This window comes from Oryx dammah, unplaced genomic scaffold (assembly GCF_014754425.2).
Source record: "Oryx dammah isolate SB20612 unplaced genomic scaffold, SCBI_Odam_1.1 HiC_scaffold_13, whole genome shotgun sequence".
Classification (NCBI taxonomy): domain Eukaryota; kingdom Metazoa; phylum Chordata; class Mammalia; order Artiodactyla; family Bovidae; genus Oryx; species Oryx dammah.
In genome coordinates this window covers 32,039,442-32,052,806 of record NW_024070197.1, presented here as the reverse complement: position 1 = coordinate 32,052,806, position 13,365 = coordinate 32,039,442, and the positions used below count along the sequence as shown (strand labels likewise).

General features: G+C 41.8%; 1 protein-coding gene across 1 annotated transcript in view; it reads right to left on the bottom strand.

Moving 5' to 3' along the window:
- CDH11 (cadherin 11) overlaps nucleotides 1–13,365 on the bottom strand; it is a 153,899-nt gene that overhangs the window by 43,926 nt on the left and 96,608 nt on the right. The window contains exons 3-4 of the mRNA XM_040253737.1: nucleotides 7,402–7,806; nucleotides 2,812–3,106 (exon numbers count right to left, since the gene is read on the bottom strand). Coding sequence (XP_040109671.1) covers nucleotides 2,812–3,106; nucleotides 7,402–7,629 — 523 coding nt within the window. The 5' untranslated portion in view covers nucleotides 7,630–7,806. The remainder of the gene's footprint in view (nucleotides 1–2,811; nucleotides 3,107–7,401; nucleotides 7,807–13,365) is intronic.

The window sequence follows — 13,365 nt, the reverse complement described above, 5'->3', positions numbered from 1 at the left end:
AACTTTCTATATTCATAGTGCATCCTGCTATGCTTAGTAGTTAAAATAATAATGTGAACATTATTGCAAAAACATTCTAAGGCCCATCAACTGGAATGTTCAGTATATCAAATAATTAAATAAAAATCTTCCCAAAGAGTATAATAAAGGATAATTAATGATGAATTGCTTTTCATGAAAGGACAGAGTGCAGTCTTCCATCTGTAACAGAGCAATAAATATATCATTTTATTGTTGCTTTGCATGTAATAAAATGGCTGCTAATACTACATTTTAATTAATTTATGGTCATAAATATTGTACAGAATGTTGTTCCCTACTGGCATGAAAATTGCATCGTCCCACCTCCAAAGGGTCTGGTAGTCACACAACAGAAATCACCAGTAGACATCTGGTGAGATCTAAGGCCAGCAATTGCGAGCCACAGTGGAAAGAAACCAGGGAATTGAAAGAAGAGGGGATTCTGTTTTTCGTAGGAAAAACCGTTGTTCCTTGATGGTTCAGAATGGGGCAGGGGAGATGGTCAAGGGAGACAGCTGGTAATTATAGAATTCCTCTGTGCCAAGCACTGTCTGGGGCATGTTCCAAGTATTCCACCCCTCTGCTAGGTGCTTTCTACTGGTTCATTGTGCTTGTGAGTTACTGAGTATAACAGGTTGGAAGTTCTGCAGTCTGTTTTGCAAAGTGGGTCACTGTCAGAGTCAGGATTCTAACCTCTACCCAGCAAACAACCAAGCCCAAGTTCTTTCTGTGACAGTTTCAACAGAGGAGCCAGGTTCTACATGAGAGGCAAGGCAGCGCACTTATACAGCCCCCTGATCTACAAGTTTATGGTGATTTTCACACAGTGCAAGAACAAATTTTACTTTTTTAAAAAATTCTGTAATAGATTTTTTCGTACAAACAACTTTGGAGGGAGGATTCTTCCCACAAAACTTGGTACTATTCTAAATCATGGACATTTGTAATGGCATTAGTAAGCTCTATTCTCTACTTTCATGGTAGAGCTTGTCAAAGTATTATTTTTTATGCTTAATTTACTTCAAGAAATCCACTAAGTTCATTACAACTCTTTGTATTTTACATCTATGTTTATTTAACCCTCATCAGAGTTTACATTATCCTCATGTGATAGACGACAAAATGAAAACTGAGAAAGATGTAAGATATTGTCTGGGTTGACCTGGTTGGTCAGAGGCACAGATATGATTCCAATCCAGTACTGTCTGACAGCAGACAACTCTCATAGGCCACGATGCAAAGTCTGATATTAATCCTTAAGCACTAAGCTGCCCCAAGACATGGGGTCAATGAAAATTCCCCTGGAGCATCCTTTTTGATGACTGGCCTTTTCCTCCTGGCTCAGCTGCTGTTGTCCTCTATTTAATGATTTCTTTGATGTCTGCTTTTTCTCATTAAAAGTCCCCAGGTGACTACTGAGAAACTAAAGAATTGGGCAAGGCAAAGAGAAGATAGAATAGACCCAGGTGAGTTTTTATAAAGTATGAGAAGGGTTTCACGTTAGTTGGAGGAGAAGAAGAGGGCTATTTTTTTTTTGCACCACAAGCTCTATATGCAAAGTGGAAGGAGTAGAGTTTTTTAAATCTTTATTTATTTGGCTGCCCCCGGTCTTAGGTGCTTCAGGAAGGATCTATCATTGCAGTGTGAAGACTCTCTGGTTGTGGCTCATAGGTTTAGTTGCTCCAAGGCACATGGGATATGAGTTCCCTGACCAGGGATTGAACCCACATCCCCTGCATTGCAAAGCAGATTCTTAACCACTGGACCACTAGGGAAGTCCCGAGGAGTAGGGTTTTAGAGTTACTTCGTATCTAACTTTCTTGGGCAAATTGATTCTCACTCTCTGTGCTTGGTTTTCTCATCTGTAAAATGGGCAGTTTGGCCCTGATGATCCTTAAGCTCATCAGAACTTTAAATCTCTGATTTCATAACCATATTTACTCCCTGATCAGAACAGCCCTCGTCACTGTCTGAAAAGCAAACCCTTCTTAATATGAGGCATGCTTCTCAAAAGCAAGTACAACAACCTGCATTCTATAAAGTGAAACAAGAATTATTGCCAGGAGAATTGTCCACTAACAATGTTAGGTGTCTGTGTGCATGATGAAAGACATAGCTGCTTCTGAATTATTCTACAAGATGGTGACATAGTGTCATGGTGAGGTGTATATACTGGATCCACTTAATAGCTCAGATGACCTTGAATAAATTATAATTAACTTGTTTCTAGCTTTGGTTTCCCATTTGCAAAATATGTCAAATAGGACCTACCTTATTGGAAAGATGAGTCACTGCAAAGATTAAATGCAGCAGGGCATGTAAATCATTAATGAGCACTGCGCTGACATGCTACAAACTCTGCCGCTATTACTTATTCAACACCAACATGCACTAGTGACCAGATGTATATTATTTATAATCCTACATGAGTAGAAACTTTCAGTCCCATTTTACAGAGGAGAAGCTCAGGCTAAGAGAACAGATGGAACTGATTCCAAGTCAAAAGGTTAACAAGCACCAGGGCCAGGATGGCCTGGGTTCCATCACATTTCTCCTATTCTTCTATGCCTCCTCATGTTTTGTAAGGTTACGGTTTAAAAACTCAGGGCAATTTAAAGTATTTGAAACTTCAACTATATACATGAAATGTTTTTTGTTTGTTATTTTGAACACAGAAGCTACAGCATAAATTCTACATCCCGACTTGGGAGAATGGGCACCAGCCCACCCACCTGCAGAGACACCACGCCTGCAGGTGGAGCAGGTCCATCCTCCCCCTCCCTTACGTACCCACGTTGGACCTCTCGGGCACGTTGGCATGATAGGTCTCATGTAAGAACTCAGGAGGGTTGTCATTAATGTCCTGGACCTTGACAATGAATTCTGACGGTGGCTCCAGGGGCCGGTTGGTGTCCCTGTCCACCGCCTGAGCCATCAGCGTGTACTGGGCTCTCTCCTCTCGGTCCAATGTCTTGGTGGCGTGAATGTTCCCTGATTTGTCATCAATCACAAAAATGGTTCCGGCTCCTTCACCTGAGAGAATGTATTTAATGTTCCCATCACCAGAGTCAATATCGGAATGAAGCTAGGAAAAGAGAAATGGAGACTTGTAATTCCATGACGGATGCTCTGGGGAGGTAGAGACACACTCACATGCTGTTTGCTACAATACGCTGTTTACACGCAGACTCACACACACACTGAGAGGGAGACACTCTCACACCATTTACAAAAGAAGAAATGTAATCTTAGAGAAGATGTCTTGGCTAAGGGCACGTAGCTGGGGAGCAGTGAAGCCAGAGTCCAAAAGGTTTCAATTTTCAGATTCATGCTTTCCGTCCCCCTTTCCTATTACATATGCACACATATGAAACACATATAATACACATTAGTAGAGCTATTTTGAATGAAATATATGCATATTATAGAAAGTGAAAGACACACATTTGAGCAAGAAGTAAATCTTGTAAGTTCTGATTGCCATGCCTTCATCTTCCCTGTAAAAGACAGCTCTTGTTATCAGTGTCTCACGAATCCTCTAAGACATATTCTATGCATATGCCAGACCATCTATACAAATACATGTGCTCTGGTTTATTTTTACACAATAAAGTGCACAGTGGACACACCACTCTCAACTCTGTTTTCCTACCACAGTAAATTCAGAGGACCCTTCCAAACTGGTATATATGTATTGATCTCATCCATTGTATAGAGGTTATTATTTCAGTCTTCTTCCAAAGGACACCAGGTTCCAAAGGACACCAGGCTTTTGTTACCGCAAACAATTCACTGATCAGGATTTCTGGATGACCTGCTGTGTGGCACAGAAAGTATGAGGCTCTGGGGATGGACTCTGCCTGGAGGACCTCCCGCATTCTCCTCATAAGCATGGAGTGCGTGGAGAGGGCGGATAGACATGCAGCTTCTTAGATTAAAGGAAGACTAGTTCCTTGAGATTTTCCCCTCCTTTGACAAAGCCCAGCAAAATGATGGAACTCACCGAAATCCACACTTGGCAGGGCCAGGAAGTCATCCAGGTCACCCGACTACCCACTTGAGCCTTCTGCTTCACTCTGCTGTGTTTTGTAACATGGAACTCCTCTAAAGACCACATCCAATTTTCCCATAGCAATAAAGTCTTTATTGTACTTTGTTGTCTAACCTAAATTTCTGCAGCTATCATCTTAATCTGAGTTCTTCTGCCCTCATTTTACCCTTTATGAGAAAAGATAAGCATTACTTTCATTGTTCTCATAGGCTTCAAGAATAGGCAGGTAGATAAAAAGCCCTTGGTTCTACCTACTACCTAAGAAAACCTAGTGTAAACTAAAAAGCTTTATTCTCAGGGAAGTAATAATGATAATAATACTTATTACTTAAAATTATTATCTTAATGTTTATTATAGTGCCATTTTAATATTATTATTAATGTGATTTTAATTATTATTATTATCATGAAACCAAGACCTAGAAAGCTTGCCCAGAATCACAAAGCAGGATAGAATACATTGCTTTTTAAATTTTTTTGTATTGTTTCAATTTTCCCCAAAATATCTAATGGATTCGCAGTGCCTCAGTGAAACACCAATTATTTCAGCTCAGAGGGATACCTGTAGGTACAAATTACATTTTGATTTTAGTCTATAGTGCTTCTTAGGGAAAAAAAAAAAAAAACATACTTCAGAACTTGTTATTCATAACAAGCTATGTGTTGTCATGAAGTTATGGCTACACATTTCTTATGAATAACACAGTTTGTAATATACAAAGCTATCTGAATATATGGACGCTCCAAAGGATGACTCAAATTGCCCCAGTCTTCATACAAGTTTCCACAGTGGGGGCAGACAGTCTTCTGGCTGTCCTCCTAACCCCCCATAATTGTTTATATTTGTTTGTTTTCTCTGTCTCAGACTTGGCAAAAGTCAGTTCAGCCATGACTGTGGAATGTAAAACAAGGAAGTCAATGCCACACTTCCTTTAATGGGAGTCTAGACAAGGGATGTTTCTAGGGACCTTTATATATTACATATGAATTTGGCAAGACTCTTGGGAATTAAATTTCATGATCAACCAAGTAACTGAAACATTTAAATATAGTGCTCATTTATATGTTTTATCTTGTTTTCAGAGTTCAAAGTTGGATATAAATTCCCCTTTGCCTCCTCTCCAACAACGACGAACCACACAACTAACAGTGACATTTATTAGTTTCGACACAAAAAGCAGTTTGGAAACCCATTCAGTCCTATCAAGGACTGTTGCTGAGGCAGACACAGCCAATTCCTAACTCCCAAAACTGAGGCCATCCCCTCAGCAGAGCATAGCATGATGCAGACTCTGCTCCCTGCAGATCTAAAAGTCCATGGTTTGCCAAATTCCCCGTTTCAGAACATCCTAAATCACTCAGTCTCGAATGACACTAAATCAAGGTTTTTAGGGAACAAGTCATCTAGTCTAATCCTCCTATTCATGGAGAACTAGAGATCAGCATTATCTCAAAAGGAAGTTCGATAGGCTCTAACCACTTTCTTTCTTTTTCTTTCCTTCCCCATCCAATCTGACATCTGGCTCATTCTCACTTGCCTAGATTTTTCCCTCCTCTTGTGTCTGCTGCTGCCTTTTAGTAGACACAACACCTGCTTACTCCACAGAGATGCCCTCTAGGTTCTGTCTCTTTTGCCCTCCCTACCCTAACACACACCCTGCTCCCTATGGAGAAAGTCCCTGTGGCAGAAGTTTTATTTTCTCAGAACAATTCACACATAGTCTCCACATTGTTCAAGCCACACAGCTCCTGCCGCAGCTCAAGTATCTTCTTCCACTCTAGGCACAGAGACTATCTCCTTGATGGAAGGAATTCTATGTGCCAATTATTTCCCTGTGCTACATTTCTCAAGGATACTTCTACTTTGGGTGTGATCTTTCCATTTTGGGTATCAATGATGAAACTGCTCTGGTACATCTCTTCAGAAAGACCCTTTTACAACCCTTAACAATATTATCAGGACACTAATATGAACTTCCTCCAAAGATGTCAATTCCATAAATATGGAATGATAGTCTCATGTTAAGCAGCAACTAAGATAACTTTGTTGGAATCTATGAGGCTCAGAAATGAGAACCCCACAAATCTGCTCTTGTCCCTCTCCCCCTTCACTAGATACCTCCAGCTCACCTTTTAGGTCACAAGTTATTACCATTGTCTCCATGAAGCTTCCCTTCATGCCTCCTAAACTTGGCCACGTAAATTCATAACCACTTGCAGTGAATTTCTTTATTATTCTACTCCTTTAGTTGTTTTTTTTTTTTTTTTAATTGCTTAGGTAAGTGTCTCTTTTTCCACTAGCCCCTGAACTCTTTGAGGCCAGGGACTATTCTACTGCAGTTTACCATTTGCCTCCCTCTGTACCTTCACACAGCAGGCTTTCTGCTTTTATGTGTATGAACATCTATCTCCTTGCCATTAATGTCACTTGCATCCGAAAGATGGCTGTATGTTTTACCACAAGTGAGAGCTGGCAGCCAGTTTTTCAAACATATTTTGTTATTTTGTTTGTTTTTATTTTTGGTTTTGAAATTTGGCTGCATGGCTTGCAGGATCTCAGGTCCCCTATTAGAGATTGAACCGAATCCCCCATCAGGAGCTCCTCAGTGAAGGTGCCAAATCCTAACCACTAGATCACCAGGGAACACGCCCTCAAACATATTTTGGACTCTTTCTACCCTTGCACTTTTGGAGGGGATACTCAGAGAATGCAGGATTTCTCAGTAGTACTAGGACTCTCAAGCTTTCTGGGGGTTTGCCATCCCTGAGCCAAACTGGATAGAATCCCACCCATTCCCATGACGCATCCATTCATCTTGTCAAATATTCACAGAGGTATCCGTAAAACGGGGCTTTGGTGTCAGAATCTGGGGATACAAGACTGAAACTGTTCTTGATGAAAGTAGCTCAGGGTCCAGTGAAGGAGACAGACATGTGTACTACAGGAAAAAAGCTATGATGAAAATAGTACAGAGCATTATAAGAACACAAAGGAAGGCATCCTAGCTGGGGTTTGGATGTAGTGGGGGAAATGAGCCCAGTTGGAAAATGGTTAAATAAATAATAATAATTTCTATTCAAGAGACTACTGGGTAGCCATTAAAAACAGAGTTTTTAGGGTATAATATCAAGTGGAGACAGAAGTGTTCTTCACATGCATGTCTAGGAATTAAAAAAAAAAAAGCTGGAAGGATGAATGAATAGGATTTGGTGGATTTTAGTGATGATCAGACCATTGCTACCTTCCCTCCTAGATTTTTGTTTGGCCAGGACCCCAGTCCGGGTAGGGTGGGGAGTGAGAAGTGAGCATGCAGTTAGAGCAGACTTACCCTGCCCACGAGCACGGGGTCGGGCCCCGTGTACTCCTCTATCACAAAGAACTGGTTCCAGACCCAACCCCTCTTGGAGCGCTGCAGCACCTGGCCCTCCTTGCCCTTCTCGTGGTGCCCGTGGAACGAGGGTCTCAGGTGGCTCCTCCGGTCCGTGGCGAAGGCCTGGCTGTGGCACAGCATGCCCAGGCACACCAGGGCGGCTTGTAAACAGTAGTTCTCCTTCATTTTTGGTTACGTGGTAGGCACAGGAGAATGCGGCTGTCACCCTGTCGGCCGACCGACCGTGCGGCTGCCTGGCGGATGGCGGCCTCCCCAGACGCGTCACGCAGACCTCACTCGGGCTGGGAGCTCTCTCCTCGCCGAGCACATCACGTCAGGGCTGCCCACGTCCCCGGTGGACCTCTACAGGGAGCAGGAAAGGTCAAATTAGTCACAGGTTCCATCCCCACTTCCATTCTATTCTGTAAACACTGACCCACGCTGCACCCCGTGAGGGCTTTGCTCTGGGTACTGAGGAGGCAGATGCCAGGGAGAAATAGCCTCCAGGCTTCTAGCCAGTTCACCATGCCAAATAAGATAAACGTATAGAAAGAAACCCCTCAAAATCCATATGAGGATAAAACGTGTGTGCTGTGGAGTCCAGCTGCCCAAGTCTGAGAGTCAGTTTTACCATTTACTTAGCTCTTGGTTTAGGGTAAGCCAACACTGAGCTCAGTGTACTCATTTATGAAATGGGCTGGGGAATCCTACTCAGTGGAAGGTACAGATCTGAGTCATAGCCCTAAGTCTCTTAGCCAAGACCTGGTATGTGGTATTATATTAATGATCATGGGACTCCCCTGGTGGCTCAGATGGTAAAGCATCTGCCTACAATGTGGGAGACCCGGGTTCAAATCCTGGGTCGGGAAGATCCCCTAGAGAAGGAAATGACAACCCACTCCAGTATTCTTGCCTGGAAAATCCCATGGACGGAGGAGCTTGGTGGGCTTACAGACAAGACTGAGCGACTTCACTTTCTTTCATTATGTTAATGATCACAATCCTTCTTGGCTGTGTTTTGTAGCAGGGAAACCTAGGGCACTATGGGCATTCCATAGAGGAACACATAGTTGATGGGTGTTGAGAATGGAGATGGCAGAGAGTGGGGACTGTTAAGGAAGACTTCCACATCGACTCTCAGATGAGTTACTGTGATAAGAGTGGGATGGATGGGATGTCCAGGTAGAAGGAACGGTGTGCCCCAAAGCACAGAGCTGTTCACAAGCACAGTACTCCCAAGACTGTTCAGCTTACTGGATGGTTCTTATGGACGGAGGAAGCCAGCAATGACTCCTAAGATATGAGAGGTCAGGGTAGACCCTGAGATGGTCAGTGATGGCCACTAAAACATTTGTCATTGAAATAATGGGCCAAATTTGCATTGTTGGGTCAATACAGTGTCAATTCAATAAGCACGATTTGCTTTTGTCCGGTCAAAAGTCCACCCAAGAAGATGAAAATCCTGCCTTAACCTGACAGTCTTTCTAAGCATACTCTGTAGGTTCCCTTCAGCAAGGAAAAATAAAATAAAACAGCATTCCCACCAACTGGTCCAAAGGTCATGTTCCTGGCACTCGGCCATGACTCTGCTGCTCATCAACAGTAAGGATGAGCAACTAACAAGTTCCCTTGCCTCTGTGGTTTCTCACCTACAGTCACTCTAGTCCTCTCCCCAGCACTCCAGTTCTTCTCTCTGATCTTTAACTCCTGCCTCAGGTTTCTCAGCTTCCTTATGGGACTGTCTTTCTGGTGCCAGAAACTTATTGTTCCCCAAGGAACTCCCAATGCTCATTCTCCTGTCTTAGGATCCCACACCTTCTGAACAATCATCATTTCCTCTTGGAACACCTCTCAGACACAAGTTGGAGCCCAAGTTCCCAGAACCGGATGGCCCTCACTACTACCCTTGCCTGTAATGTGAGGAGCTCTCAGAAAGTTGCTGGGCATGGGGGCTGAAACTACATTTCATGGGGGCTGAAACTACATTACAACCATGTTGCAAAGGGCTTTATTCTTTTTAATGGCCAAGTAGTATTCCATTTATATGCCACATCTTCTTTATTTCTCTGTCTCTGGACATTTATTTAGGTTGCTTCCATGTCTTGGGTATTGTAAATGGCGCTACAATGAATACTGGGGTGCAGGTATCTTTTCGATGATGGTTTTCTTCAGATATATGCCCAGGAATAGGACTTCAGGTGGTCTTATTTTTTGTTTTTAAAGGAACTTCCATACTGTTCTCCATAGTAGCTATACCAGTGAAATTGGTAAGATTCTTGAATGTTGTATGAATAAAAACCTAATTCTTTGCTATCTGATTTGGACAAAGTGGTTGGATGGGGAAAGAGGTGAACAGAAAGGAGATAGTCTGCCTCTTGGCAGAGTGGAATCTATCTAGATTTGGAGGCTGGGTTGACCTGAACTATCATTGTATATTTCAATCTGGGTGGCCTTGGGCACATTGGCCAGGCACTCGGATGCCCCGCGGTCTAATCTGAACAACAGGGATGACAAGAACTGGTGCACACATGCAGGGCTAAAGACAGAGAGAGAACTGGGCACACACTGGGTCTCCTCCTCTCTTTCCAGAGCTCCACAGCCTAAGTCTGTGGGCCTCACTCAGCAGATGGAAGTGCTCTGATCTGCAGGTGGAGATGCCCTGAAGACAGGGGTGAAGTGCTTTCTCTAAGAGAGGAATTGAGGATTAAGAGTTACATGGAAATACGAGAGCCATCTCTCCTTAGAAGTCTCAGAAATAAGGGAACTGGTGGAATTCTGCTTTGCTGGTGAACAACCCCTTTTCTTCAGAGGCCCTTTGATTTCACCTACTCAAGCCTTTCTAATGCCTTGTAATATGGCAAAATGGTATCTGAGGAGGTCACACATGTATAGTCATTCCAAGTATCCATCACTGCCCTCAATACTATTTTGTCATGTATTATGTAAGTCCCTTTTCAAGGAATAAGGACTTCAGTATTTGTTGTAGACAGACTCCAGGATATGTTAAAGGTTGTGTAGAAAAGAGAGAAAGATTCAGGAGGCAGTGTGGTCATTTAACAGCTTCACCCGAGGCTTGGGCATATCAATACTACATCAAATGCTGCTTCTTGTAAGGCCAACTGACTGCACGGAAGAGACCGGGAGGTGTTGAATCCTATAGTGAGGTAATGCGAAGTCATAGGAAGGTGCCTGTATTTAAGTCAGAGAGCCAAAGATATGGTTAAGAATCGGCCACTTGGCTCGTGGTGGGGCATGCCTCAGGTCCGAGAGTGGCAGCTGTGCCTCATTCTCTGTAAAGGGGAGCCATTGGGTGACATTTTCTACAGGTGGTTTCCAGGTTCACATTCTCATTTGGGTGAAAGATTTTGGAGGCATTTCTGATTCATAACACCATCTCCTTACTAGACTGGTTGCTTCTTAATGGTTGGAATGATATCTTATTCACAACTGGGTGGCCAGTGCCTGAGCAGGACACCAGTAAAAGCTAAATATATGATTTGAACCCCATATTTCAAGTGCAAACTTGATAATGCCTCCATAGAATCTCAAGAGGAAGAAATAGAAAAGGAAAAACATATGGTGCAGCAAGATCTCTGCCCATTTCACACCACACCAAGTATTAAGTGTTCATTCACACAGTGATAAATTATTCTTGCATATACTGTGAAGAGTATTTGAAAGAAAGGGTTTAATTAAAGTTGATATTTCTGCACCTCTTTCTTCTGGCTGCCATTTTGCTGTAAAGCACAATTATTTCTGACACTAAATGTGTTGAAACTAGATGGCAACTTTTTTTTTCTTTATAAAAAATTTCTAGATTGATACTAACAAATTTAAGTTTTCATGTGACCAATAAACGATAAATTTCACCCTTTGTTAAAAAGGTGAAATTATCTATTTTCTTCTGTTGGAAAGAATAGCAAGATCAACTTGCTTTTAAACATAGTTCCTTGAAACCATTATTTATAAGTGCTTATATGACTGTGTGTATTATATAAAGTTATTTTAATGGTAAATCTCAGGTATGTTAAGATGAATTTTTAAGACATTGTTTTTAAATTCAATTTTGGAATGAAAATTTACTGAGCAAAATCTCTTTCTAGCCATTGCTCTAAAATCTTTATGAATAGTAACTCATCTATTAATTTCTATAACAGACTTATGAATGGGGACTGTGAATATACTTATTTTAAAGGATGGAAACTAAGATCTGGGTAGATTAAGCAATTTACGCAAAGTTATGCTTGTGATAAATCATAGCACTGAGTCTGAGCCCATGACAGTTGGCTCTGGAGTCCATCTTTAACCAGTGAGCAATACAATACCAGCTGTCACCACTTTTTGGCTTCTGAGGTTCATAAGGGAATGATATGGACACTGAGACAGAAATAGTACCCCAGATGCCATGAACCAATAGGAGAATTAGGTTTATGCTCATAATATGATTATGATGAAAATGGTAATAACAGTTAACATTTGCCCAGTCTTATTGTTTGCCTGGGCTTTCCTGGTGGCACAGATGGTAAAGAATCTGCCTGCAAGGCAGGAGACCTGGATTCGACCCCTGGGTTGGGAATGGCAACCCACTCCAGTATTCCTGCCTGGAGAATCCCATGAACAGAGGAGCTTGGAGGGCTATGGTCCACGGGGTCACAAGGAGTCGGCCATGACTGAGTGACTAACACTTTCCCTTTCACCTCTTGCATTGTTTGGCTATCATTCTTCCAAGTGCTTTCAATGAGTTGAGTCATAAATTTTCATAATAACTCTATACCGCAGTATTATTGTAATCCCCATTTTACAGATAGGTAGTCTGAGGCATACCAACATGAAGTAAGTTGCTCATAGTTACAGAGACAGCAAGTGGAGGAGCTGAGATATGAATACTGGATGGTTAGTTCCAAGACCTGCATTGTTATCCCCCACAATGCACGTGATATTGCCTCTCTAAGAGAAGACAGGAGGCCACATATAGACACATATCATAAGACAACATTCTCATGATGAAAATAATTTAAGTTTTGGTGGTAAGGAGTAATATGGTAAAACTAAAATGTTAAAACCAAACCAGAAAGAGGAAGATAAAACATTTTATAGCAGTGATCAAAGTGAAGATGAATAGGAGGTAATTATTCTGTGGTAGCAGTATATACCAATATAACCAGGTTATATAAACAGTTGGCCAGTTAACAGTATAACCAGTTAACTAGTATACAAGTTATAACAAGTCCTTGAATAGTATAACCAGGTCCTTGAACAACACCACTACACAAAAGTAAATCTTTGACTTCTTATTTTTAAACACAGTTCCAGAATTTTCAAGTGTATAGGTTAAAAAGATGTGTTCAGAAAGATTATTATTATTTAGAAATCTTCTAAAATCTAGAGATCTGGTTGATATATGCAGTGGTACAGTTTGCAGGAATCATGCATGAAAACAGGAGACAGCCCTCCTAAGAAGACTTTGACCCTGGCAACAACTAGGGAAATATATCAATGTTCTAATTGGTTTTAATAAAGACCAGCCCCTCAAAGGCAGCTCTTGAACAGTCCTTCCATTAAAGCACTTTCTAGCAATATGCCAGAAATGTCTAAGCATTGAGGTTCTACTAAAACATATAGGAAGACTTTATGATGGAAGCATATTGCTTGGAAAGAAAAATAAATGTTGTTGAAAGTCACAGAAGTAATAACACGACAGGAAAATGGATTTGCAAAATCACCAGCTCTAAGTGGAAGGCTCGCCCCTCTATCTTGAGAGCAGATAGCCCGTCATGAGCTACCGCGCCTTGAGCATAAAATTCTCTCGCTGTGCTTGCTTTTGTCTCCGTAAAAGAAAATGACATAGACGGGTGTTTAAGTATATTTGGACTCCTGCTGGAAATTGTTATCGGGTAGAGAAAGAAAGACGAAAGCGCTTAG